This window comes from Myxocyprinus asiaticus, chromosome 29, assembly GCF_019703515.2.
Source record: "Myxocyprinus asiaticus isolate MX2 ecotype Aquarium Trade chromosome 29, UBuf_Myxa_2, whole genome shotgun sequence".
NCBI lineage: Eukaryota > Metazoa > Chordata > Actinopteri > Cypriniformes > Catostomidae > Myxocyprinus > Myxocyprinus asiaticus.
Window position 1 is genome coordinate 39,043,190 of NC_059372.1, and position 27,392 is coordinate 39,070,581.

Genomic DNA, 27,392 nt, shown 5'->3' on the forward strand with positions numbered 1-27,392 from the left:
AGTAAAACTGGAAAAACTTGCCAAACTCTGAAAGGGAATGTCTCACATTAACTGTGGCACTTCTAATGAAACCATTCAAATAGGTTATAACAAATTACATATCTTACAATTCTTTAAAGCAAACAAATTCTTTATATTTCTCAGGTGTTAAAACATTTGCACTGATTTAAATTGCCTGACTTCATAAGCCGAGACCTCAGTAATTTTGTTTTGAAGTATTCAGTATTCCCTTTTTTCTGGTTTGGGGGGTCTTTTTGAAGAGTACGCTTGTCCAATATTGCAGAAGCTGTAAACCAGAAGAAAACAAACAATAAGTCAAATTTATATAAAATACTGGAACTGTTAGATGTGAATATGGCTGAAAATTATTGCTTCAGTGTTATGGGGATGGATAATACTGTATTTGCAAGTGACTGAAACTATTTTAACACACTGGTATATTGTAGGGAAATATGCCATGTACCTTTGACTAAAAAACATTTTCACATTATTTTCCTGTGCCTCCTCTTGAATGAATGTTTTCTCACCACCCATTTATGTAACAATGCTGGTTTGAAGTTGTGACATGATACTCATTACTAATACTGAGTATTAGTATGCACAAGGACCGGCTGTCCTGGCTCAGAGAGGGAGGACTACGTCTAGTGACTTTAATGAAGATACAGGTGTTTGTACTGCTCATACCTCATTGTGTGGAGAACACCCATATGCTTATCTTTATTATCTTCTTCCTCGATAAAGCACTGAGAAAAAAAAAAAAAGAGGGTTCAATTAAGGAACGTGACATATTTCATGTTCTGAGTTTTGTGTATTAGAACTTCATCAGTACATGGTTTTTTCTCCTCTTTTTCTCCCCAATTTGGAATGCCCAATTCCCAATGTGCAATGCCCAATTCCCAATGTGCTCTAAGTCCTCATGGTGGTGACTCGCCTCAATCTGGGTGGCGGAGGACGAATCTCAGTTGCCTCCACATCTGAGACTGTCAGCCCACGCATCTGATCACATGGCTTGTTGAGCGCGTTACTGTGGAGACATAGCATGTGTGGAGGCTTCACGCTATTCTCTGTGGCATCCACGCACAACTCACCACGTGCCCCACCAAGAGCGAACCACATTATAGCAACCACGAGGAGGTTACCCCATGTGACTCTACCCTCCCTAGCAACCAGGCCAATCTGGTTGCTTAGGACACCTGGCTGGAGTCACTGGAGCACGCACTGGATTCGACTCCAGGGGTGGTAGTCAGAGTCAATACTCGCTGAGCTACCCAGGCCCCCCTTTATCAGTATTTTTATTATAATTTATTTTCTGTATATTGATTTCAAATAACTTCACTATCAGTGATTTTCACACTATGCTAAACCCTGCATAATGTAATTTTTTAACCACAGGTTATGGCCACTTTTAACCTTGGGTAAAGCAACATTTGACACTTTTTGAAAAGGAGCTTACATCGCTTTTAACCCTGAGTCCTGTCTTACGAAAGCCAGTTTCAGTGGCTACCCAGATAAGTTTAAGTTTAGTTTGAGCAGGTCGGATTTTACATGTGTTCATCGCCATAGTTATGGCTTACCTGCAGGTGAACCTATATAATCTTAATTACTCATTGTACTGTATTGAGTTATTTTAAGTCATCTCAAATTTCCACAGCAGCAGTGTTGTTGTTTTTTTTTGTAATGTGTTGCTGTGTAAATGTTTAATTTCTAGATATTTTTTTAATGATCTATTGATCTTCACTGGTGAAGTAATGGTGTGGTCACATTTACAGCGAAATTCTGCAGACAAAATACAGTGCTCACTGGGAAAACGTGCAATCTTGAACTCTTCGACTTCTGGTGGTGAAGAATTTTCCCTTGCGGATTTCACATGGAGCTCAATTTGGCGTAATTTGATGGGTGAATTCGCCACGTTGACCAATAGGAATTTGCTTTGTTTGTCGGTGACCTCTCTGTGGGCGGTACTTCGTACACAACTACACTGAATATTCACAATGGACAAGGATATCATTTTAGCAGCAAGTTACTTTTTAACTTCACTCTCACAGAGTATAAAGTGCAATAAAGTGTATAAATGATTTGCTACATATATTGCAAAATGTATTTATCAAAATTCATGTCTTTATGAGAAAAAATTCTCCCACGCCTTCTTCGCCTGCAGAATTTCGCTGTGCAAAGGTAAATGTGACCACGCCTTAAATCATGCTCAATTTCTCGCAAGAAGTTAAGAATACTCTCTCTAAGCTTCATGCATTGGCTGTTCATGGCAAAAGTCACTCATTTATGGGTACCCGCTTAAGGGTTAGGCACAAACTCAGGATCAAACTCTGAGTGGACAGAGAAGGTTTATAGCGGCATCTTGAGATTGCTGAACCCGCTCTAAACTGGTTTGGCTCTATCTGGTTTTGTCAACCTGAAACTTACTTTAAAACTCTGAGTTTGTTCAACCAGCAAAGTGAAACAGGCCTCAGGGTTATAAAACTGCTCCAGAGCACTACAAAAGTGGTGCTAACCCTGAATTGCATTGCCAAAGGTATATAGTGTGAAAAGATGCAGTGTTAGAATGTATGAACAGTGTGAAACATGGAAAAAGATAACCCAGGATTACGTTAACCCAGGGTTTACTTTAAAATGACCCTGGGTTAACAATTTCAAAGAGTAAAAAGCCAAAGGAGTTCTAAGCCATGAAAAAAAAAATGAATCACAACATTACAAACTTTGATTAAAGCAAAAAATAATTTGTACATAATTTAGGCCTATCATTTATGCTAAGATTCTATGTCTCACCCATTCCAACATCGTTGCTTAAACATGAAACTGAAGACAAAAAACAAGCACCAATTTAAGCTATTTTTGTATTAATTATGTTTTTAATGTTAGAATCATAAACATGGCATGTTATTAACTATAAAAAAAATAATTAAAAAAAAATATTATCTGAATAAATCCTGCTTGAACAGAACTGGACTTTGGTTCCATCGCGATTCAGTGGCGCAAAGACCACTGAGTACACTTGACCACACAAAATCTCTGACACATCACACATGTTTCTGCCGAGCTCTGGGCTGCACACATGAGTGTTGTCACTTACAGTAACTTGTTCCATGTAGTTGGTAAGGATGCTGCTGGACCTCCAGTACACATGTAGTGTGTTATTGGCTTCTCTGTAGAGTCGAATACTAGAGGGACAACACTCACCTCGAGAGAGGCAAGAACACTTTCAATACATTTAATGTATATAAAATCAAGATAGAGTTTAATTTACTTAAAGATGATGTGTGTAATTTTTTATTTTAAATTACTTTCTTCTGTCTCAGCTTAATGTGGATAGACAACTAGAAGTAAGCCAATGGCAGAAGGAGGAGTGTTCTGAATGCATACAATTTTTTTCCATTTGGTGCTAGTGGTACAGAAACTACACACTTTACCTTTAATATTATCTCCAATATTATAGTCAACATGAAACGTGACTTGGGGTGACTTGATTTTATCTATCAGGAATGATTAGATCATGAAAAGCAGGTGTTCCAAACCAGAATGGAGCCAGACCTGAATGTGAGTTTGCAGTGGATTGTGGTATGGAGCTAGAACCATGACTGAAGTATTTGAAACTGAATTTTGTTTATTTGAATTCTAGACATTTGACATTTAACAAAATTAAAAATTATTGTGGTGTATTTTATACATTTGTATTTTCAAAGAGCTGAAATTTGTTTTGTTGTTGTTGTTGTTTTGATTTTTTTAGAGGTGGAATTAACAGTAAATATTCAGATAAAAAAATACAGGTTCAAATTTTCAGATTAAGAAGAAATGTACAACTCCAAATACAAAGAAATTCATATTGTAAACAAACTAGCTTCCGTGTTCCACAGGGAAAAGTAGAGGTTATCAGAATAGTCGAATTTAGTGTTTTGGCCAATTACTAGGGTAATTTTATTATCTAAAAAAATTATAATATTTTATAATAATAATATTTACAGGTAATTTCAACTCTTAAAAAAATAAAAATTGTAAAAATTAGGGATGCAAATTCATTAGAGGTGAGAGCAGGGGTCATATCAGGGGTTCTGGATTTACATTTTTAGTAGATTTGTTTGTTGTATTTAAAGCTTTTTGTTGCAATTAAAGTGTTTAAAGTGTTAATGCTTAAAGTAACCCTTTCAAGTGATTTTAATAAAGAAAATGTAGAAACATTTACCAAACAATTTCAGCAAATTAGCTTAAAAAAGGGTGACTTTAGCTGAAAGGTGAGTAGTTTGCATCCCTGAAAAATAAAATTTGTTATAAAGTACGCCACAAAAATATTTCCTTTTTTTAAATGTCACATTTCTTCAAATTAACAAAATATTTTAGTCATTGTTCTTGCTCTATAATTGTGGAGGACTACTGTTATCATAAAAAACACCACCAGCACCCACTTTTGAGGAGTCTTATTCTTTTTGGTCGTGGAAGCTGATGGTTCAGGTTCACACTTGAAAGCGTATCAAAGTATCACTGATGACACTTCTTTTTCAAATGTTTCATTATTTGCTATCACTGCCATAACCTTTATTACATAATTTTAGTCAGCATTCAATTACTTTGTTACCTTGGAAAGATTTTAGAAAGGTTGCATTACATTCAATAATAGCCTAAACATGCCTAAATAGCTATTTGATTATTGTTAACATCTTTTAAAGGCCTAGGTAACATAAGCCAAAAAGGAACGTTGTTTCAGAGATCACACTGTGATAAAAGATTATGAAAAAAAAAAAAAAAACTGCACTGATTTCATGTTGACTTGATAATTACTCCAGATGTAGAAGAAATGTTGTGTGTTTTAGGCACTTGTGGTTGTTCTACCACTAGTGGCATCATGGTTAGTAATGAGAACGCACTGGTAGAGAAGCCATGATAAGTGCAATTTGCCTTATGCCCAGTACGACTAATTGCTTGCAGGGAAACCGTGTAGTTGGTGCCGCAGGTGATGCATCCCATCCAGCATTCTGTTTCCACAGTGTGACACTGTGCTTTGCCCCATAGTGAAGACAAGGAGACGATATAGGTCTGGGTGCCATTAACGGACGACCAGGAGATGTTGGTCATGGCCTGGGTCATCTGACTCACCGTGAAACTGGTTGGGCAAAAAGGTGCTGAGAAAACAAATAATAGTATATTTATAGACTGTTCCAAAACCTAGAGAGCTGCCTAATTGTCAACTGACTACATAGGCAGCTTCCTTCTAAAGCTGCATCTTATCTGAAATGAAACCTCAAAAGTGGTTCGTTCTACATCTATAGCAGTCATACAAATAGTGCTTCTTATGTGAAGTGCACAGGAGACTGAACTCGGTTAATTTCAATTGAGTTTAGCATAAACATGTTGCTAAGCTAACAGCGCAAAACTCTGCGTAAAAGTATTGGGTTAAATAGTAAGTATTTTATCAATACTTTTAAGTACTGAATTAATTCTAAGTTCTTTCATTATCAACATTTTTCCTGCTTCACTTGTTGCAATGCATTCTGGGATTGTCCTCACTGTGAAGGATACATGCAATGCTGTCTTAGAATTTGGTAGAATAGAAGGAAGCATAATAACCTGGTGTCATAGAACCTATGTTTTTGCTAAATTATTTTTACGGCTGACGCCGGTTAAAACAGCGGGACAAGCAGGTACAGTTACCCCTGCAGCTATATCCTTCTCGCTGCAATACATGTAAGGAATCACATAATATCATTTTGCACAAACTTTTTTTTTTCTCCATGACATCAGACTCTAACATATTTATGCTACCTACAGTACCTTTGGAACATAACCTTAGACTTTTCAGTTGTACTCTTAGATATCTATATTATCATGAGAACCTGACCTGTTTCCTGCGGAACAGAGTAGCTGGGCATGCTTTCTCCAGCTGTGGATAATGCGATGGTACTGACTTCATAGATGGAGCCACAGGGCAGGTTGGGCACCTGACAGGACGTGTCGTTTGAGTGACATTTGTGCGTGTCGCCCACTGAGCCAATCACACTGATGGTGTAGTTTGCAGCTGTGTTAGCAGAAGTCCAGGTGACCAGCACACTGGAGGTGTTACTCTGACTCACACTGATGATCTCAGGCATACATGGAGCTTTTTGGGGAGAGAGGTAGAGTGAGAGTGTCATTTTGAAACACATTTTTGTACATGGCTCAATGATGTGATGCTCGTTTAATCTGAATCTAAAATAAATAATAAATGCAATGATTTGAATATACAGTATGTCTTTTATGATGAAAATGTTTCTGGATTAATTTGAATTCATTCAGTTGTTTGCACATTTTAATGGACCTGCTTATGTATGTAGTTATACCTGTTTCATGCGTCTGTGGGCTGCAGGTGAGGTTGCAGCCCCGCAGGTCATTACACGGTATGACGGCTACACTGTACCTGCTGTTGCAGGTGAGGTCAGAAAGGGTACATATGGGCGCCGTGTCATTACACAGAATCACCTCAGATGCATCGACAGTGCGCGTTTCATACAGATCCGCCCCACAAACAGGATTCCACTCTATCATCAGCGTCTCCCAGGAAACCAGAGTAACTGTTGTGCGATCTGGACAGCAAGGCACTGTGGGTAGTGAGAGAGGATAAATTAGGCGTGTGTACTCAAAGATCACACTTTCCATGAATAGGGTACAAAAATGGGGCTTGAAACTCAAAAAAAGTAGTTTTTATTTTTTTATTTTTTTCAACAAAGGGTCAGTTAAAGGAGGTGCATAGACAATGTTGATCGTCAACCTCAGGAGGATTAAAATAAATATAAATATGAACTGTTTGTTTATATTTTTGTTTGATTGTTTAGCTAGTTTGGCATAACATTTTGGTTTATAGTTATTTAAAAAATATATTTCCCATAAATAGAAGAATGTTTTTATTATTATTATTGTTATTATTATTATATTTAGAAAAACATTAGTAAAAATCTTTCAATAGCTGAGCTTGACAAATGTCAACCTTTGTAAAATAATAATAATAATAATAATAATAATAATAATAAAAAATAAAATGTAAAAATGTATTATTTACCTGAAGATAAGGTCCAAATGATGTTACTTCCTGGGTGTCAGGAAGCATATATATATATATATAGTATATTAATAGGTTAAAAATCCTGTTTGTGCACAAAATGAGGGATGCAGCTATACATTATTATTTGTGCCTTCATTGCCTTAAAAAATTAATGGGACACCAGTTTGTACAAAAGGTTTTGTGGGGTAACCTAAAATTGTTGCTTCATGTGGGTAACATCTAAAATAGCTGATTTGATTCAGTTTAATCTGAAAAAATGTACCTGAGAAATTAGGTGACACCTACAAAAGTAATTTTATGACTTCGCTCAAGTAGAATCTTTAAGGTAACAATTGCAGGTTACCACTTTTTTTAGTGTACGCTATTTGTGGAAAGTGCCAGGTAATGTGACAAAATGTTAACGGTGACCAAAACTTTGAAGCTCCAAAAAGCACACATAGGCAGCATAAAAGTATTCATAAGACTCATTTTAAATCTTGACATCAGCAGTTTCCTTGTCGATTATTATTTCAAGCTCAATTACACTTCCTAGTGCCATCTAGCACTCTGCGCAAGCATCAAACGCTAGGAAGTGTAATCGAGCTTGAAATCATGATTGTGCCTAGAGACTGCAATAGAAAGATGTACAATGACAAAGGAGTTATATTTTGGTCTGTTCTCACCCAAACTCAAATAGATTGCTTCTGAAGACATGGATTAAACCACTGGAGTCTTATGGATTACTTTTATGCTGCCGTTATGCGATTTTTGGAGCTTCAACGTTTTGATCACTTTTCACTTGCATTGAATGGACCTACAGAGCTGAAATATTCTTCTCAAAATCTTGTGTTCTCTGCAGAAAGAAAGTCATACACATCTGGAATGGCATGAGAGAATGTTTTATTTTTTGGGTGAACTATTCCTTTAAATGCACTATAAAACTGGACTAGCTGAGGTTCCACAATGGTTTATAGACCTGACATCCGTGCCTTCTGCAATGGGCTCTGCACCCCAAACATAACATGAGGGTGAAATGTTAATGTTCTCACAGGAGGTGTAGTTGAGCAAGGGTCCTAGGGGACTCGGTCCAGCCTGGTTATGAGCAAACACACTCATGATGTAGGAGTATCTGCAGCGGCAGTAAAAGCGACAGGACATTTGGGTGGAGTTGCACGTCTCCTCGATGCCATCATCACTCTTGATGAAGGTGGTGTAGTACTCCACATGAGGGACGGAGCTCCATCTGACAGAGCAGATGCCAGCCACCACTTACTCCACCCAGTTGGGCTGTGGAGGACAAGGAACTGACAAACAACAAGACAGTGAGTGTGCAGTATAATGCATTTTTGGTAAAATTCATTTTATTTCTTGCCATTTATCTATCAGTCAACCTTTCTGTTTATCAGACAGAATATGCTTTCCTCAATGCATAACTGTCAAACTACTTTGCATTTGCATGTCCGTGTATCAGTATACTCACATGAGATAAACTGTACAAGCAGTGAGGGGATGCTGGGTCCAGCCTGGTTGACAGCAGTCACTGTGACAGAATGTGTCTCTCCACAGACCAGAGGGCTCAGAGTGCACGAGTTACTGGATGAGGTGCAGTTCTGGCCAGTTGAGCTCAAGGCCACATACTGGTCTGCACCCTGGACTAGATCCCACGATACTACAATACCAGCCACTGGGATGTATGACACCACCAGCTCAATGGTTTGAGGAGTGGAAGGACCTACAGAGACACAGACATACACATGCACAAACACACAAAGTTTAGTCATCCTAAAACTATTACAGTTTTATATCACTGAAATTTCCCCACATTTGTCTAAGTACTCGATGTGCCAATAAAATGACTTCATTGCCCCTCCCCGCCAAACACTGTTCTTGCTCTCTCGCATCAGTATTTACAAGTGCACAAGTGAGTTTTGCTACAAGTTTTTCGCAAAAGTAGATGCGAAAAGTCAAGGCGTGAAGATTTAAAGTTGCGGTGCCAGATTTGAAAGGTTGTAACTGCTGATTTGTGGTTGTACTGCGTAAATACTTATGTAAATACAAGTTTGTGTCTGTAGTTGTATTTATGTGAATGTCATTTTACACATTTGTGACTACTTGTCTGCAACTGTGAATTCAGAACACAAGTTTTGGATTATTGTCTTTGAGTACAGATTGCAACATTCAACTTCAAATTTTTATTTTACAAGTTTTCACATCGGTGCTGTGAGTGTAAATTTCAATTTACGAGTACAAATATTTATTGTACAATTTCTCAAATCCAAATATGCAAGCTCTCGAGTTTTGCTACTGATTTACCTTCATAGACTCTCTCTCTCTCTCTCTCTCTCTCTCTCTCTCATAACTCTACCAATTTATAGTAATTTATTATATTCAAAACAATAAACAGACTCAATTAAGTTACTTATAATGCTTCATGGGAGTGGGCAGTCAGTGCCGCTTTTCCATTGATTGGTGGATCTATTTTCATAACTATGGGTAGTGTAGTTCTTCACAGCGAATTCTGCTACTAAAAACATAAGTTCACAAGTTCACACCAAGCATATATTAACTCAATATCAATAGATATCTCAATCTTTGAACTCAAGGTAGGTCTGTCTGAAAAGTTTATACATTCATGTGAAAAATCATTTTATTTATGGAAAAAATAAATGGGACTTTTTCTTATGGAAGCAGACAGTTTCACTCTATTGCTAAGCATTTATAGCTTAGTTGCAAAAATGAAAGTAGTGAAGGAATAATATTAAGTAAAACAACATGTGCAAATTGAATGCAAATACTATTAACCAGTGTTGGGTAAGTTACTTAAAAATAGTAATCCACTACAAATGACTAATTATTTCTCTTAAATTGTAATCATATTACTTTACTAATTACTTAATTGAAAAGTAATCACATTACTGATTACTTTACTTTTAAGTTACTTTCTAAAACACTTTTCCGCTCAACAATTTCAAATTAATGTCTACATTTCTTGTTCATTGTTACACACAAGTCACACACTCAGCACCTCACATTTCTCCTTCACAATGACTCGTTACGGGGCCATAATTCATGTAATCTACATATATAATATATTATTGAAAGTCAGTATCTGTAATCTGATTACAAGAATTTAAAATGTAATGCATTACACTACTTTTCTTAGTAAAAAAAAAAAAATCTTTGTTTTTTTACTAAGATTACCTGAACTAATTACTTTGTAATTATAATACACCCAACACTGCTATTAGCATATTAAATTAAATTAAATTCTGTCACTTTTCTCTTATGTGTGATTTGGCAGACACGTAAGAGACTCCAGGCATTTCCCTTTATGCAGTAAATGGTTCCAGGCTCCAGGTTTTCAAAAAGCTTCGACATGTCTGTGGTGTTTTGGCGGTTCCGGTTGTACGAGCCATCCTTGATGATGTTCAGGCTGTAGAGGACAGCGTGATTCACTGGCTCCCACTTCACCAGTATACTGCTGTAACTGGGAGAGCTGGTGTTGAACTGTGGAGCAGGTAGGACTGCAACCCAACAGAAAAAGGAAGTCAGAGGGAGAGGAAGATGTAAGCTGAAAGCATGCTGCTGCTTATAGCCCGATAAATTAGTAAAAAATATATATTAGTAAAGGGCTCATGTCATGAAGAATACAATTTTCCTTGATATTTTGACATTTAAGAGTTCATTGTACTATAAAATACATACTGTAAGTTTCAGAACTCAAAACTTCTTTTCCAGCGCAAAAAGAGCATTTATTGTTTCCACCCTGCAAAAACGACTCGTTTTGAAATTGGCCCCATAGTGACATAGGAAAAGAGGATCATTAAAATAGTCCCCACCTTCACAACATAAGTAATAATCACAGTGAATTTATAGAGAGAGAGCATCTGAGGTACCACAACACTGGAATTGGTTGTTGCATCCAGTGCATTTTTGGCTTTGTGCTTTGCTCTCTCCCTTTGTGTGTGTGTAGGGAGGGGGTATGTGTCCAGTTTGTGTTCTGTTTCCTTCCAGACTCTGGCCTGGTTGTACTGTTCCAGACTCTCCGCCAACTGGCAGACCAAACCCAGTGTGCTTTTCTCTGTATATGTTAGTTCTGAGAGCAGTAACTTCATATTCAGTTTGTGATTTAACACTTGAAACCACAACTAGTTCTCTGCCTATAAAGCAGTCCAGATCTGCAGGATGTTGAAGCTGCTGTGTCTGAGGCAAGATGCAAAGGCTTCAGTCAAGGTGCCTTCAGAGAATGTTCCTCATCCAATTGTGGGTCTGAGTACAGAGGAACTTAAACTGGCAGTCCGACTTAAAGAGCTTGACTTGGCAGTCAAATGCCAAGAGCATACTACACAGCTTTTGCGATTTAGGCAGTGTGAGTTGGAAGTTCAAAATGCGCACCATCCTCGGTTTGTGTTCCACAAACTCCTATGTTGCCTCTGCCTGTTGCTCCAAATACTGTTTCTCCTGTTTCACTTACCCATCCGAGCAGTAGTAATTCTGACATTAGCAGGCAAATCCGGTTAGTTCCAACATTTAGAGAGACTGAGATCAACACGTTTGTGTGTATCGCCACAGCTTTACATTGGCCTAGGGATGTATGGTCGCTCCAATGTAAATTGATCGGTAAAGTCTAGGAGGTTTGTGCTGCTTGAAAATAGCCTCAATTATCACGTTTTAAAAGTTTCTATTCTCAGGGCCTACGAATTGGTTCCTGAGGCCTATCGACAAATTCCGTAAACATTTAAAAACTGAATATAGATGTATTAATCCTTCACATTCACATTCACAGCATGTGCTTGTCGGGAATATTTTCGCTGTTTATATAGCATTATTTTATCATCACTGAATCTTGTATGCCTAACAAGTATTGGGGAGCAACAGTGTGCCAACACTGTTTTTGATTGTTATTTCAGTAGAAGAACTGTTGTAATTTACTGTGTGTGCTTCAAATAAATTAGGACGTATAGCTACCAATAATTGCTTTTAGGTGCTTTTAGGTGATTTTGTTAATCGTTTGCACGTTTTAATTTTTTCATTCTTGGAAAAAAAAATGTGTAATGGCAGGTGGCGTTTGCTCTGCAAAGATGTTAGCTAATCATAACAGTGAGCATGTCTTAAGCAAAGTACACAGAATATTTGCATTTCAGACTGAGGGCCAAAGACAGGTTAGAAAAAGGTCATGTAATAGTACATTATGACTGTTTTTTGTGCAAAACACTATACTTACATTATAAGATAACCTCAAGGAAGAAAAAAAGGCATGACATGACCCCTTTAAGTTCTAGATACTGTTCATTTAGCAAAAGTGATATTGACACAAGGGACAATTGGGAGATGTGTGAAATGACTGAAAGTAACCAGAATTTCCTTTTATTTTATTTCCTTTCATTTCCTCTCCTTTCCCTTTCTCATCTATCCTATCTTTACCTTCTCTTCTCTTCCCTGCAATTTCCTTTTATTTTATTTTATTTTATTTCCTTTCCTCTCCTTATCTCCCCTGTCCTTTCTTAACTCTTTCTTTCCTGTCCTTTCCTTCTTTTCCATTTCCTAACATTCTCTTTCCTTTCCTTTCCTTTGCTTTCCTGTCCTCTCATGTCCTTTCAGTTCCTTCTCTTCTCCTTGCTTTCCTTTCCTTTCCTTTCCTTTCCTTTCCTTTCCTGTGCTGTCATTTCCTTCTCTTCTCCTTGCTTTCCTTTCCTTTCCTTCTCTTCTCTTTCATTTCCTTACTTTTTTCTTTCCTTCTGTTCTCTTCTGTTCTCTTCTCTTATTTTTTGTCCTTCTCTTTCATTTCCTTACTTTTTTCTTCTGTTCTTCTTTTTTCTTCTCTTCATTTTTCTGTCCTTTCTTCTCTTCCCTTCCTTTCCCTCTTTTCTCTTCTCTTCTCTTTCTTCTTGTCCCTTTTCTTTATTTTCCCTTCTCTTCCCTTTTCTTTATTTTTTCTCTTTCCTTTCCTTTTCCTTTCCTTTCTTTTCTGTTTCATTCCTTTCTGTTTCTTTCCTTTCCTGTACTGTCCTCTCATGTCCTTTCCTTTCCCGTGCTGTCATTTCCTTCTCTTCCCTTTGCTTTCCTTTCCTTTCTGTTCCTTTCCTTTCCTTACTTTCTCTTCCATGTCCTTTCCTTTTGTTTTTGTTTTTTGTTTTTTTATTTTCTCCCCAATTTGGAATGCCCAATTCCCAATGCGCACTAAGTCCTTGTGGTGGCGTAGTGACTTGCCTCAATCCGGGTGGCGGAGGATGAATCTCAGTTGCCTCCACGTCTGAGACCGTCAATCCATGCATCTTATCATGTGGCTTGTTGAGCGCATTACTGCAGAGACCTAGTGCGTGTGGAGACTTCACGCTATCCTCCGCGGCATCCACGCACAACTCACCACACGCCCCACCAAGAACCACATTGTGGCGACCATGAGGAGGTTAACCCAACGTGACTCTACCCACCCTAGCAACTGAGCCAATTGGTTGCTTAGGAAGCCTGACTGGAGTTACTCAGCATGCCCTGGATTCGAACTTGCGACTCCAGGTGTGGTAGTCAGCGTCTTTACTTGCTGAGCTACCCAGCCCCCCCCCCTTAGGTTCTATTCTCACCACAACCTGATCTATCATAACATTTGAGAGATCTATCCCATTGTGCTCTTGTAAATCATGTCATGATGTAATTCTATACATATACGTAAGTGATATGATTTCAGATTAAGGCTGTTATTATTTAATGTGTGACCTTGGAAAACATGCTATCTGAACAATGACACAAAACTGCCAAGGGCCAACAGGTGAAGACAGGGCCGGAGTGGCAATCGGGAAGTCAAAAATTGGGCCGGTTAGGTCCGCATGTTGATTGACATTGAACTTTCATCATATGTCGCATAACAATTGCCAACAGTCCGTAACATCCGGTATTTAAAGGATCAGAATTGCATTCTGTATAATAGCGGACGCAGTCTGTATTTTATCATCTCACACCCAAACAAATGAGAGAGTAGCCTGTGAGAGATGAAAATGATGTGCTTCACTTGACAGCGCAGGAAGGATCACGGAAGATCCATCGAGAACAGATAGACTACTAATAGCTGAATGGATGAACGTGCTTCAGGTAGCCTACAAGGTCATCACAAGTTTAATACTGACTGCAGTCTCACAATCTCAGTCAATTAATCTCTGAAATCCTCTTCCTTAGCAGTGCAGAATGATAATAGCAAAATAATTTTTTGTCACAAAATAACAGATTACTTAAAGTAAATGAATACAGATGCAACAGCACGACACGGTATGAAAATAATGGGACTTTACAGCTCTCAATTGATTAAACTCAATGAAACAAACTGCACAGAGTGCCTTCAATGTTGTATCATGCGATAAAACCCTCTTAAAGAGACAGTAACCATTTTTGCCTTTGTCCTGAACATTTACATTCCAAGTAAAAAAAAGTACAACTGTGTTATTTTTAGTCTTTTATTTCACTCTTATCATTGTAAAATGGCACGTTTTTGAATGGCATGTAAAAATGTAAAAACAATCACTCTACCTTAATTGTTTCACTGGATCTGTTGCTATTTTAATTATCTAAAATACAAAGCACTGACCATTTAAAGTGTGAGCCTGTTCATCTTGAAAGAGTTATAAACATTTACAGTTCTATAGTGTTATTATGTGCCTAGATAGTCTTTAAAATAAACTTAGTTTACCCAAAAATGAAATTTCTCTCATCATTTACTCGCCCTCATGCCATCCCAGATGTGTATGACTTTCTGTCTTCTGCTGAACACAAATGAAGCTTTTTAGAAGAATTTCTCAGTTCTGTTGGTCCTTTCAATGCAAGTGAATGGTGATCAGAACTCAGAAGGTACAAAAATCTCATAAATGCAGCATAAAAGTAATCCATACAACTCCAGTGGTTTAATATATGTTTTCAGAAGCGATATGATAGGTGTGGGTAAGAAACAGATCAACATTTATTTATTTATTTATTTATTTTTTTTACTATAAATTCTCCTCCCTGCCCAGTATGGTTATGTAAATCACCAAAAACAGAAGAAGAACTCTTAAGAGAGAAGAGTGCTTATGAAAGTGAAAGTGGAGATTTATAGTAAAAAATGATTTAATTATTGATCTGTTTCTCACCGCTTCTCATTTACTTGCACTGAATGGACCAACAGTTCTTCTAAACATTTTCATTCATGTTCTGCAAAAGAAAGTCATACACATCTGGGATGGCATGAGGGTGAGGAAATGATCAAATATCCCTTTAACATTCACTTATTTTTACAACACATACAATGACGTCTTATGACAAAGTGAAAATCTTAGTGAATGCCGCATGTGGTATAATGACATGGAGAGCTTAAATAATTGTCAAGTAATTGCATATATTGCATATTTTTGCTGTGATCTTGTTTTATTGTTATCATCTTCACCCCCAACCCCCCTTTTGGGTGTGGGCTGACTTGGACATGACATCCCGGGCTGAATATGAATCCCACTCCGGCCCTGGGTGAAGAAAATGTTTTTTGTGCCCAGTCCCTTGGGGAATGCAGCTCCAACTTATCATATTTTGCCTACAGAGCAAAGCTGGGTATTGCTACTTACATATACATGCGTTAGAAACCTTTTTGAGTGGAAATGTGAACACAAGCCATGTAGGCTGCTAAAAATCAAGCCCCTGAGATCAGCTATGTAGCTTATCCTGATCTTTCCTCTTTATATCTCAATAAAAGGATAAGGTTACAGCATTAGGTGAGGGTTACAGAATAGCCAACTATGTTCCTCCATGAATGGATCATTTCTTTGGACTCTGGGTCACAGAGGGTGGATAGAGAGGAGAAAAATATACCTGTCTTTGCCTCCATGGAGATGGATGGCTTGCTCCTGCCCACGCTGTTGATGGACATGACACTGAGAGTGTAGTCTGTGTATGGCTGCAGGTTGGTGACAGTCCCCGGAGAGTTGATTACTGGAGACTTGGAGAAGAAAGAGCCATAGCTGGTCTCAGCACGCAGGATGTAGGAAGTTGAGTCCGAGACCTCTGTGAATTCCACAATAACACCCTGGCTTTCTTTGGAGGAGGCCAACTGAATGGTGGGCACATCAGGAGCTAAAGATATTCGGAGTATGTGAAATTTTAAGTTACATTCAATTTACACATCATTATTAGAATTTGGGGGAGATTCTTACCTGCAACTGTTGAGGTTCTATTCTTGTCAAACTGCTTTGGAAAAATATATTGTAAAAAGCACTATACAATAGAATTAAATGCAGTGGTAAAAATGTTTAAAGCAATGTTGCAAGTCAAATCTTATATTACAACTTTGCTTTCATGAGAACGAAACTCTGTAATCCCGTATTGGATAGAACTTTACACAGATAAGGTTAATAAGTGATTTAATCACTCAAAAAAAAAAAAAAAAATTATTATTTGGCTGAAATTGATTCAATCATGGACTGTGGTTCCACATGTTTGAAGTGAGTTTTCTTAAATTGAATTTACCATGTAATTTCAACTTAAATACTACAAGCAGAAGGAACCTAACTGAGTTTAGTAAAGCCAACAAAATATAACATGTCAAAATAACTCAAATGAAACTGTTTAAGTGATATGCTAGCTAGTGACAGGAAATGTTAGCATGCTAAATACATATTGTTGGGAAGCACTACTGAGTGCAACTTGGTCACTATGACCCCATTTCCACCTGGTATTAAGATGTGTTTCAGGTGATCCAATCACATGTGGTCAGCCCTAAATACAGGTCTAAACGGAGTCTAAAATGCTTTGTGATCGGATCACAGAAACCACATGCGAATGTGGTCAAAAACGTATGTGACCAGATCGCATTTGAGGTGTAAATGCTAATCCATCCTGTATGCATCCTGGCACCAATAAAGCGCCACCTCTCACCTGTCAATCAACTACTGCGCTAAGACAAGAGTTTAAACTTTGCTGGTTACGAGCGGCTTTAAAAGGAAATAACCGTCCGACCAGAAAATGTAAAAAAAGCGGATACATACACAATCACGAGAGCTTCATGGATCATCTCGAGTGTGTCTGGTATCAACACAGATGACAAACACGAACAGCAAGCTCCTTTAATACAGGTAATCCACTAAAATAATGGATACAATTCTTGTGCTTAGATTAAATTTCAACCGCATCTGGGAGAAAAAGCGCAAAAATTTTTGCCGCTTTCTTTGTCTTTTCTGACTTTGTTGTGCTTTATTATCATGCAGTAACACACTGACACAGTGACTGATGCATGTCGTCAAGAAACAGAGACCCTCCCCTCCAAATACGAACACAAGTGGTCACAGGAGATGCATTTAAACGACCAGGTCAAACTTTCTAACACAGAGACATTTTACCTCCCATATCCCATAACTTATCTAGCAAGGTCATCATCATTAATCATCAGCTTTCAGTACCTACCAGTAGATCCATCCACAGTAGCATCTGCCAGCACATTCATGAGGCTTCCCAGGACCTCCACCCGAAAAGTGTACACAGTGTTGGGGCTCAGGGAATTAACAGAGCCCATAACAGTGTTCTGTCCAAAGCTGGCAAAGACCACAGGGACCGGAGAGTTCCGCAGGGATGCTGTTACTCTGTAGGACAGTGCACCTTCATATCTGCTCCAGCGGACTACTGCACTCTTTGATGTCACCGTGAAAATACTCACAGTAATTGTGCTGCCTGAGACATATTGTGGGAAAATACAAGAAACTTTGTTGTTTGAAGTTATGTTGCTGAAAAAAAAAAATTATATTCACCAAAAACACTGCATTTATAAGTGTGAATTTGAAATTATACAGATATGTTTGATCCAGCAGAGCAGTTTACCTGATGCCTGTAAATAAAACAATAGATAAACATTTGCTTAACATTTTCTTTTTCTCTTTTTTAAACAACTTCTAAGTGCTTTTCTAAATTACATTTAAAATTGAAAGCTAAAGATGACAGAATCATGACAAAAAATTATTTTAGTATTTTAAAAGTATTTTCAGATACTAGTAAATTTATTATCATCATTATTATTACTATAACAATTTTCTCTGTTCCAAACAATTTTCCTTCTGTGCTGCCATTTACTCAATGGTTTATTTTGTGAATAAAGCTAAATTAAAAGTGAATTAATACATTTAACTCATAATTCCATTACCTGTGAGATTATTCCAAGCAAAAATACTAGCCACTTGATTCCTCCAAGGCCTGTCATCTTGTTTCTCAATTTCAATCAGTTTTCTATCCTAATTGCTCTTTTTAAAAGAAAAACACAGCACTCTTTTCTGTTTCTTCTGTTTTGGCTGAATTTACAAGGAGCTTTTCTTGAAGCCATTTCAGGTACTTTCATCTTGGCCCGCCTCCTCAAAAGAGCTGACCAATTAGAGCTGGAGGTGTGAAATACCTGTAGAAAGGTGTAACAGAAAACTGGGTGAGCAAAGAAGTGCAAGTCCGTATGTTATTGCAGTATAGAGCTCAACAGTGCCCAACCACTTTTTCAGCCATCTGGGGTTCCGGTATTCCGAAGGTATTATTAATTTCCATTAATTTCTTCCATTTACTTTTTATAAAAATCCTTCATAAAAGAGCTGTAAGTCATGAGCCAAACCAACCAGCTCCGAGAAGAATCATAACATCACGAAGGTCTCGGTTATGCACGTAAACTCGGTTCCCTGAGATGAGGGGAATGAGTTATTGCGTCACTAAGCTGATGCATATGGGGAGTGTCCTTCTACACGACCTAGTAGAAGCCTCTCTACAATAAAGCAAATTCTAATATTGGCTATGGTGTTTGAGCCTCGGCCCTTTTAGGCACGAAGTTGTCCGCTATAAAAGCGGGAGCGCAAACACCATTCCTCAAAATTTTCTGACAGAGGGACAAAGAGCACATCGTTCGCACCTCAAAGAACTCTAAGTCTTGTAGTGCGGACAACTAATGCAATATCTCGTTCCCCTCGTTTCAGGGAACTAAGGTTACGTATATAACCGAGACTCAGTACACTTGACACTGCATCACTAAGCTGACACATATGGGGAACAGAATCCCATCATGCCACACTACATGACATAACCTTCCAGAGAGGAAACATGATGCCGCAGTCCCACGGGACGGTGACCAACGTGAGTATGCCACAAGTGAATGACCCTCATGGCCAGCCAGGAGGGGAACACTCAGAATATATATATGAACTATAGTCATATAGTATGGATTAACCCCTTCACGAACCCAGTCGGAAAGGAAGTTTATTTATAATTAAGTGCCTGTAACTTTGGGAACACAATGGTCCGAATGTAGGCGGTTGTGTAAAGTGACAGGGAGCCCGTTCTTAAAAAGAGGGGCATAAGTATATGTTTGGCCAATAAAATAGCAAGCACTCTAGACAGAGAGGACTTGTTTTAAGAGACGTTATGTCTAGGTTGTAAAACCTTGCAAATGTGTTTTGAGAAGACCATCCTGCTGCAAATCATATGTCTTGTAATGATACTCTGTTCGTCCATGCCCATAAAGAGGCCACACCTCTAGTTGAGTGTATTAAACACCAATTGGGCAATTCGCACCCTGCGACTCATAAGCCAGGGTGACCGTATCAACGATCCAGTGAGAAAGTCCTTGCTTGGAGACGGACATTCCTTTCGTGCATCCTCCATAGCACAAAAAGAGTTGGTCAGACATTCTGAACTAACATGTGCGCTGAACGTATGTGTGTAGCGCTCGCAAAGGGCATAACAAATGCAAGGACTGTTCCTCATCCAAATTAAATGGAGGAGGGAAAAAGTCTTGAAGGTGAACCACCTGCGCTCTGAAGGGTGTGGTTATAACCTTAGGCACATAGTCTTTTCTGGGTTTGACAGTGGTTTTGAAAGACCTGGACCAAACTCGAGACATGAATTGTCAACTGACAGTGCTTGCAAATTACCAACCCGTATTACTGAGGCCAAAGCCAGCAGTGATGCGGTCTTAAGAGAAAGCACACACAATTCAACATAGTCCAGAGGCTCGAAAGGCAGCCCCGCGAGCACTTTTAGGACCAAGTTAGGTCCCAAGTCGGGGCTGTAGACAGGCGAGGGGGATTTAGCTACCCCACCCCCAAGGAATTATGAATAAATCATGTTTTTCTATAGAGGTGCTGGTTTCAGGTGCATAATTTGCAGATATAATCACCACATAAACTTTGATGGTATTTAATCGCCACATAAACAAGGCACGGTTTAGCTGGGGATGCCAAATCGTGCCTTGTGTTTGAGAGAGAAGATCTTTCTTCAGCGGTATTTCCCATGGAGGCCCGTCCAGTATTTCTACCATCTCCAGAAACCAGGACTGATTGGGCCATTTCGGCGCAATTAACAGAACTGTTTCCATGTCCACTCTGACTTTGCTGATGACAGAATGAAGGAGGCACACCGGGGGAAACGCATACTTGCGTTTCACCGGCATATGTGACGTTTGACGTTTGAAGCAAATATACAAATTTTATCCTTAGATCTGAATAAAAAAAACATATTTCCCAATATCAGATTTATTTAAAATGAAGAAAATAAAAAAGCAAAATAAATGTAATAGAAATTAATGCAAAAAAGGGCTGCTTATTATAAACATGCAGTTCTGCATGTTCACTGACAAAAATCACACACACACAAGGCCGGGTTAAGCCTCCCCGGGGCCCTGGGCTAGGCCATGAATATGAATTAGGGCACGTGATCTACAGCTCTAAACAAACTTAACCAACATCAAAATAAGCTAATTAATGTTCACGAGCCACAACCCTAAACATTCGCTCATGACCCAGAGAGTTGCAAATTACTAACATACAGTATTTGATCACAGAAGACTCGCCAATGACACATATGTCGAAGCTTGTCCAATAAAGAACAAATAGTAAATACATCAACCCTTGAATGGCTGTTAGTATGAATGTAAAACAGACAGAAATAATTTTGTTTAGACTGCAGAATACATACAAAAATAGCCCACGCCAGAGAGGATAAATAAACTTACCATACAATCATGTTAAAACTACTAAAACATTCAAGCAGAGATCTACATAAAATTAAATGACACTCACCACTATCATCAAACCACTTGAAGTGCCCTCTTCATGGTCTTCTTGAAAGTGAGCCCTCAAATAAGTCTTTGAACCCCAAAAGGTGCAGGGGATCATCATGCTCTGTTGACATTGTCATCGTAAAGTTCAGTCACACACCTAAGAGTGGTAAGAGCGTTCAGGAAAACTGTTTAGAAATAGAAACTGTTTAGAAATTCATATTAAAATATATGAATATTTGATCTTATGTACAGTGGCGGGGCCCTGGGCTGCAGCCCATGTTGCCCTTTGGGTTAATGCAGCCCTGCACACATGCACGCGCACGCATGAATGCTTGTTCTCGTACACACATGCACTCCTGTGTATTGACGGGATGATGATGGGGCGTTATGGAAAATGGGGAAGAATTTAATATTAATACAAGGGAAGATACAAGAAGCAGTTAGGATGGATGAGAAATGGTCATACTCATGGGGTTTTAAGTTCTCAGTAGAAAAGACAAAGGTGGTGGTATTTACCAGGAAGAAGATTAGAGAGGCTAGGATAATGATGTATGGGAAACAGTTAGTGCAGGTAAACACTTTTCGATTTCTGGGGGGTTTTATTTGATACAAAGCTGACTTGGAAGGATCATATAAGGAAGACAGAGAAAAAATGCAAGATGATTTTAAATGTAATGAGATGTTTGACAGGGTCTGAAAGGGGAGCAAGTAAAAGAGCTTTGATAGATATGTATGTTGCTTTAAGAAGACCAGTGATAGATTATGGAAGTGTAGTATACAGATCAGCAGCAAAAACATTACTAAAGAAGCTGGAAGTGTACTGAAAAACTCAAGCACTGAGAATAAGCTGTGGGGCTATTAAGACTTCTCCAGCTGTTGCAATCCAGGTGGAGATGGGAGAACTACCACTAAACCTAAGAAACAAGCAGCTGATGATGAATTACTGGGCAAACCTAAAAGGGCACTAAGAAGGAAAACATACTACTGTGAATGCTCTTAGCCCATGTTGGGAAAGTTAGAAAGCTAAGGGAGAATACTTTGTTTGGACAGCAAATAAAATGGCAAAGGAAATGGGATTACATGAGAAAAGGTTCAGTTCCGCAGTTCCTTACCCAGTAACTTCGCCATCGTTATTCCCCTCACTGTACTTAGATTTTTACATATAAGAGGACATAAAGAGACTTAAACGAAAAGGAAATTGGACAGGTATAGTTGAAGAAAGACTAAGGACAATGCATAATTCATTTATTCCAATATACACAGATGGCTCAAAGGAGCCTAAGAATGGAAATACTGGTTTGGCTTTTGTTATTCCAGATCTATTAAGTATTAAGGAAAGAACATTGGATCATTTAACAGTATATACAGTTGAGATGTTAGCTATTTTAATGGCAGTACAGTGGGTAGAACAAAATAAACTAAAAAAGGTCACATTATGTTCAGATTCATTATCAGCGCTGGTATCACTGCAGTCTATGTAATCCCAAAACAGGCCTGATGTACTCTATAAAGGAAATTAAACTGTATTCAGACTACATCATAGAGAAACAGGAGTCAGGTTTATGTGGATTCCAGCTCATAGGGGCATTAAGGGGAATGAGATGGTGGGCTCACTGGCTAAACAGGCTTTGAAGCAGGGTAGCTTTTAGTAAAGCGGAAGCTAAAGCAGTAATACGGAATAACATCTTGAATACTTGGCAAAAGCAATGGGATGAAGGATACAAAGGACATCTTCTATATAAAATAAAGCAAAAAGTGGGAAGAATGGAAACAACTCCAGAGAGCAAGCAATCATATCAAGGCTGAGGTTAGGACACACAGAGTTAAATAAAACAATGCATTTAATAGGAAACATCCATCAGGTCTAAATGAGTTTGGATTAGAAGAAGAATCCTCATAGGAATACATAGGAAAAATGTAAAGGAGGAATTAAAGAAATGTGGGGTGAGTGTATTAAACCTTAAAAATTTATTTAATATTGAAGATGGGAAGTATAAAGCCTTATTTGATTTTTTTAAAAGAAACTGGATTAATAAAGAGAATGTATTTTTTTTTTTTTTTCGCTCTCCCTAGTATTAATGGAAATACGGTACTCTGACACATACTCCATCATAGCAGGTGGCGGTAATGCACCTTAAACGTCAGTTGCCTCCCGCCATTAAACAGAAGAAGAAGAATGCGTATTGACGGGAGCGCGCATTCGCCTCATCAAGTCAAGATGGCAACTGGGACAGAGCACGGCTTGAAAAAAATAGTTTGGCAAAGTAAGTTCATTCAGTAAGCTTCTGTTTTCAAGAACACTTCTTGCATGCACAGCAATGGCCTTCATCATTTAAAGGAACTTAACATGAAGGGCTGTCAGAAGTTTAGGTGCGTAGTAAAGACAGATACACGATAGTTTGGGAGCAGCTGGGCTTGGCCAGACGAGTAATTTAGATGTGTGTTTGATGTGTATTCAGGAAACCGTGCAGCATAGATCGCATGCAGTATGTTTGTCACTAACTGTTTTGCATTTGTCATTGAGATTCAGTTAGCTGCTCTGCTAATGTTAGCACAAGACAGTTCAGTTTCAATATTTCACTGCTTACTGACCTTTACACTTCTGTACGATTTGTTTTTAATTGTAATGGGGAACAGGTTGATATTTATGGGGTCTTCATGTCGTCATTTCGATGACGCGTGATGTCATAATAATGTAACTTGAGTTCTCCCGCGTGGGTGTGTCATTCAACATTTTATGAACTTTGTATCAATGACTTCCGGTCGTGTGTGTTTTGACAGGTGTGTTTATATCTGGTTACCCTGTGGATGAGGAATAAACAGCATATGCTGTTAAAATGTCTTTGTAATTTTTCTAATTCAGAACAAAACTCAAAACAGGAAATGGTAGTTCTTGGATTTTGTTTTTTTGTTTCATTTCCATTATTTATTAGCTGACCAGTCATTGCACAGGGTTGCCAAAATCCCTGCGGTCATGGAAAACCTGGAAATGCCCGTGGATGTCATGAAAATGGTGTGGGAACCCTGATTATATCTAGATTTATTTGTGTGATGTCACAGGAATCAAGGACACCATCATTGCCGACTGCAGAAAGTCAGAAGTATGGAAGGTCAGTGTGCTTAGTTTTGGATTTTATTTTATTCTTTTTTTTTTTTTGTACTTTCTTTTTTTTTTGGGCACACGTGATTACCGATACCTCATCGTGGCCCACTGGTTTGATTGACATCTCATTGAGCCAATGTGCTGTTTGCTTCTGTAATAATACTGTTTACTAAACACAGAGTCTGTGTGACCAAAATCAAACGAGGACACCTACAGGACGTCTTGTAAAAACATTCAAAAACTTCCATACAGTGATCCCAAAAAGTATTTGGACACTTAAGTCACACTAAAAAAAGGTCTGAATGTCATTGCATTAGATAATATATAAAAGAAAGTGACATAAGATAACACACTTTTCTAGCAAAACATTTCACAAAAAGAAGTTTGCTAGGTTTTAAATAATAAAACAATAACCAGCTGGTTAAAAGTAATTGAAAAAGGGGTATTTTAGAAAAACTCTAGCATCATTTGTTAGCAGACGCCACATTTAATATTTTGTTACCTAGTGCAGTGAAATTCATACATTTTTAAGGGTCTAAAATACTTTTTGGGGCCACTGTATAAAGACGAGATGAAGTGTGAGTTTCTCTTAATGCTTGGACATCACATGGCATGGATTGTGATTTCTGTTTCAAATCTTATTGTTCTCACAGATCCTCATACTGGACCATTTCACCACCCGCCTTCTCTCCTCCTGCTGCAAAATGTCCGATCTCATGTCGGAGGGCATCACGAGTAAGTGAGAACAGGGACTAAAAACAAAATGTTATTCCCGTGCAGAAATGATATATTTTTTGAATATGTTCCAAGGTCCCGCAGATCTGCAGTGTTGCCAGATCTCGCAAGAGAAGCAAACGATGTGGTCTGGAAAACACATTTGTTTTTTTCCCATGTGGGGGATTTATTAGCATTGAAATCATAACAAGCATAGTATACAGTTGCCTATATTAAATACATCTTTTCAATAGGATGTATTCTTAATATTAAATATTACCCAAAAATATATCAAATATATACACACACACACACACACACACACACACACACACACACACACACTCACTGTGCACTTTATTAGGAACACCTGTACACCTACATATTCATGCAATTATCTAATCAGCCAATTGTGTTGCATCAGTGCAATGCATAAAATCATGCAGATATGGGTCAGGAATGGGGAAAAAATGTGATCTCAGTGGTTTCGAGCATGGCGTGATTGTAAGTGCCAGATGGGCTGGTTTGAGTATTTCTGTAACTGCTGATCACCTGGGATTTTCACACACAACAGTCTCTAGAATTTACTCCGAATGGTGCCAAAAACAAAAAACATCCAGTGAGCAGCAGTTCTGGGAATGGAAATGCCTTGTTGATGAGAAAGATCAACAGAGAATGACCAGACTGGTTCAAACTGACAGAAAGGCTACAGTAACTCAGAAACCGCTCTGTACTGTTGTGGTGAGCAGAATAGCATGTCAGAATGCACAACAGCAGTAGACTACATCGGGCATGTAAAAGGGTTATAGGGAAAGGAGGCGGCGAGAACCGGCTTGACAACATAAATAATAGTTTAATAATAAACAAACAAAAACATACAAACAAACACATGCAGGGCAGCTGCCCATAGTGTTCTCTCTCTCTCTCTCTCTCTCTCTCGAACGGCCGTCCCCGGTCGCCTTTATCCCTTGCTTGCCTCATCAGGCTGATTGGGGTCCGAGCGTGCGTCATTCTGGCCCGACCCACCTCCTCGCCACAGGGCACTTTATGAGGACCATAGTGTTCCTAATAAAGTGCTCATTGAGTGTATCTGGCCATATAAAGGAAGTGGTGTAATTCCAAAAACATGGTGTGATAAACCCTTTGGTCTTTGGTTTCATGAATAAACTATCGGAATGGAATTAACTGGTTGTTCACCGTTTACCAGCATTTAAAAATAATGTTTTCACTTTGGAACAATTAAAATGGACTTCGTTCCCATTTACGATGACGCTCTGAAAACATTTATTGTTAGTTTTCGGTTTTGTTCCTTGAACCATTTTAAGTCCCTCAGTAAGAGATGAGATTTTACTGCAGGTTCAGTTGAATATCCTGTTTGTTAGATGGAAAATAAACTGTCTGTGGATTTAGTCTTTGAGCTTCATTGTGAGAGCTGGACTTCCTTCCTTTGTTTTGCTGAAGGGAAGCATTCTCAGTTCCTCACTTATCAAGCAAAAGAATAGACATAAAATATCTCAGAGAGGAATGATTGTCACTGTGTTACCTCTCATTGTTGATGGAGGTCCTGTCACACCAAAATAAAAGAAAAAAATATATTTGCCTATAGAAAATAAAGCCTACTCTATTCTGAGAACCATTAACTATTTTCATGATAGTTAACACCCCCCTTTTTATATATAAAAAGTTTTTATTGTTATTATTAGTGGTTGACCGATATATCACAGAAGCCGATAAATCCATCGATGTTCTGAATTTAATTATCGGCATCGGCCAAATTGTTTCTTGAGGGCGCTGAGAATCGCCTGCTTGCATGGGAAGAGACTGAGACATGTAAACGACCAGTCACGGTTCGTTTTGTTGTTACGTGCTATTGTGTTACTAAAATAATAGATCGGTGTGCAACACAGTGTCATTTAAATGGTCTGCATATCAGAGCCGCGGCAGACGCGTTTGGGCTCATAATGTTAAAGTGCTCGCCTGTTTTATTCTCCCTCTCTCTCCTCAACAGTTCCCTGTAACTTTTGACTGTCTTGTCTAATGATAAAAAGGCAAATATCAATAAAACTAATATCATATACCGTCTGCAAATATGTGCATATCTCATTTAAACAGATGTAATAAACCAACCTCACACAACTTCAGCAAATCCAGCATCCTGTGGAACGCTCATAAATCTTCCTCTGAAGCACGTATTCTAACAGTCACTCGTCAACTGTTGCCTGTAACTTTTCTAACGATAAAAGGTAGATATCAATAAAACTTCTATTATATAACCATTTGCATATATGCAGATATCTGATTTAAAAAGATGTAATTCACTAACCTCACAAAAATCCAGCATTTTCTTCCCGTTGAACGCTCATCTAATATCGTCCTCTGAAGCGCATATTCTATCAGCCAGAATCAAAAACTTCAGGATCAGGATCAAAAGTTCCTCTGATTCACAAATCATGACGGTCAGTCCGTGACAATCCAAGCAGTCAAACGATCCAGGCCGTTTAAACTGAGCACATGAGTGCAACTTCAAA

At 38.4% G+C, this 27,392-nt stretch overlaps 1 protein-coding gene and 1 pseudogene across 1 annotated transcript in view; one reads left to right on the forward strand and one right to left on the reverse strand.

Annotated features, from left to right (window-relative positions):
• Positions 1–720: 720 nt before the first annotated feature.
• LOC127419656 (fibronectin type III domain-containing protein 7-like) lies at positions 721–22,175 on the reverse strand (annotated as a pseudogene).
• Positions 22,176–23,204: 1,029 nt separating this feature from the next.
• LOC127420035 (syntaxin-binding protein 3-like) overlaps positions 23,205–27,392 on the forward strand; it is a 35,476-nt gene continuing 31,288 nt past the window's right edge. The window contains exons 1-3 of the mRNA XM_051661969.1: positions 23,205–23,311; positions 24,108–24,157; positions 24,804–24,885. Of these exons, the coding sequence (XP_051517929.1) occupies positions 23,224–23,311; positions 24,108–24,157; positions 24,804–24,885 (220 nt within the window). The 5' untranslated portion in view covers positions 23,205–23,223. The remainder of the gene's footprint in view (positions 23,312–24,107; positions 24,158–24,803; positions 24,886–27,392) is intronic.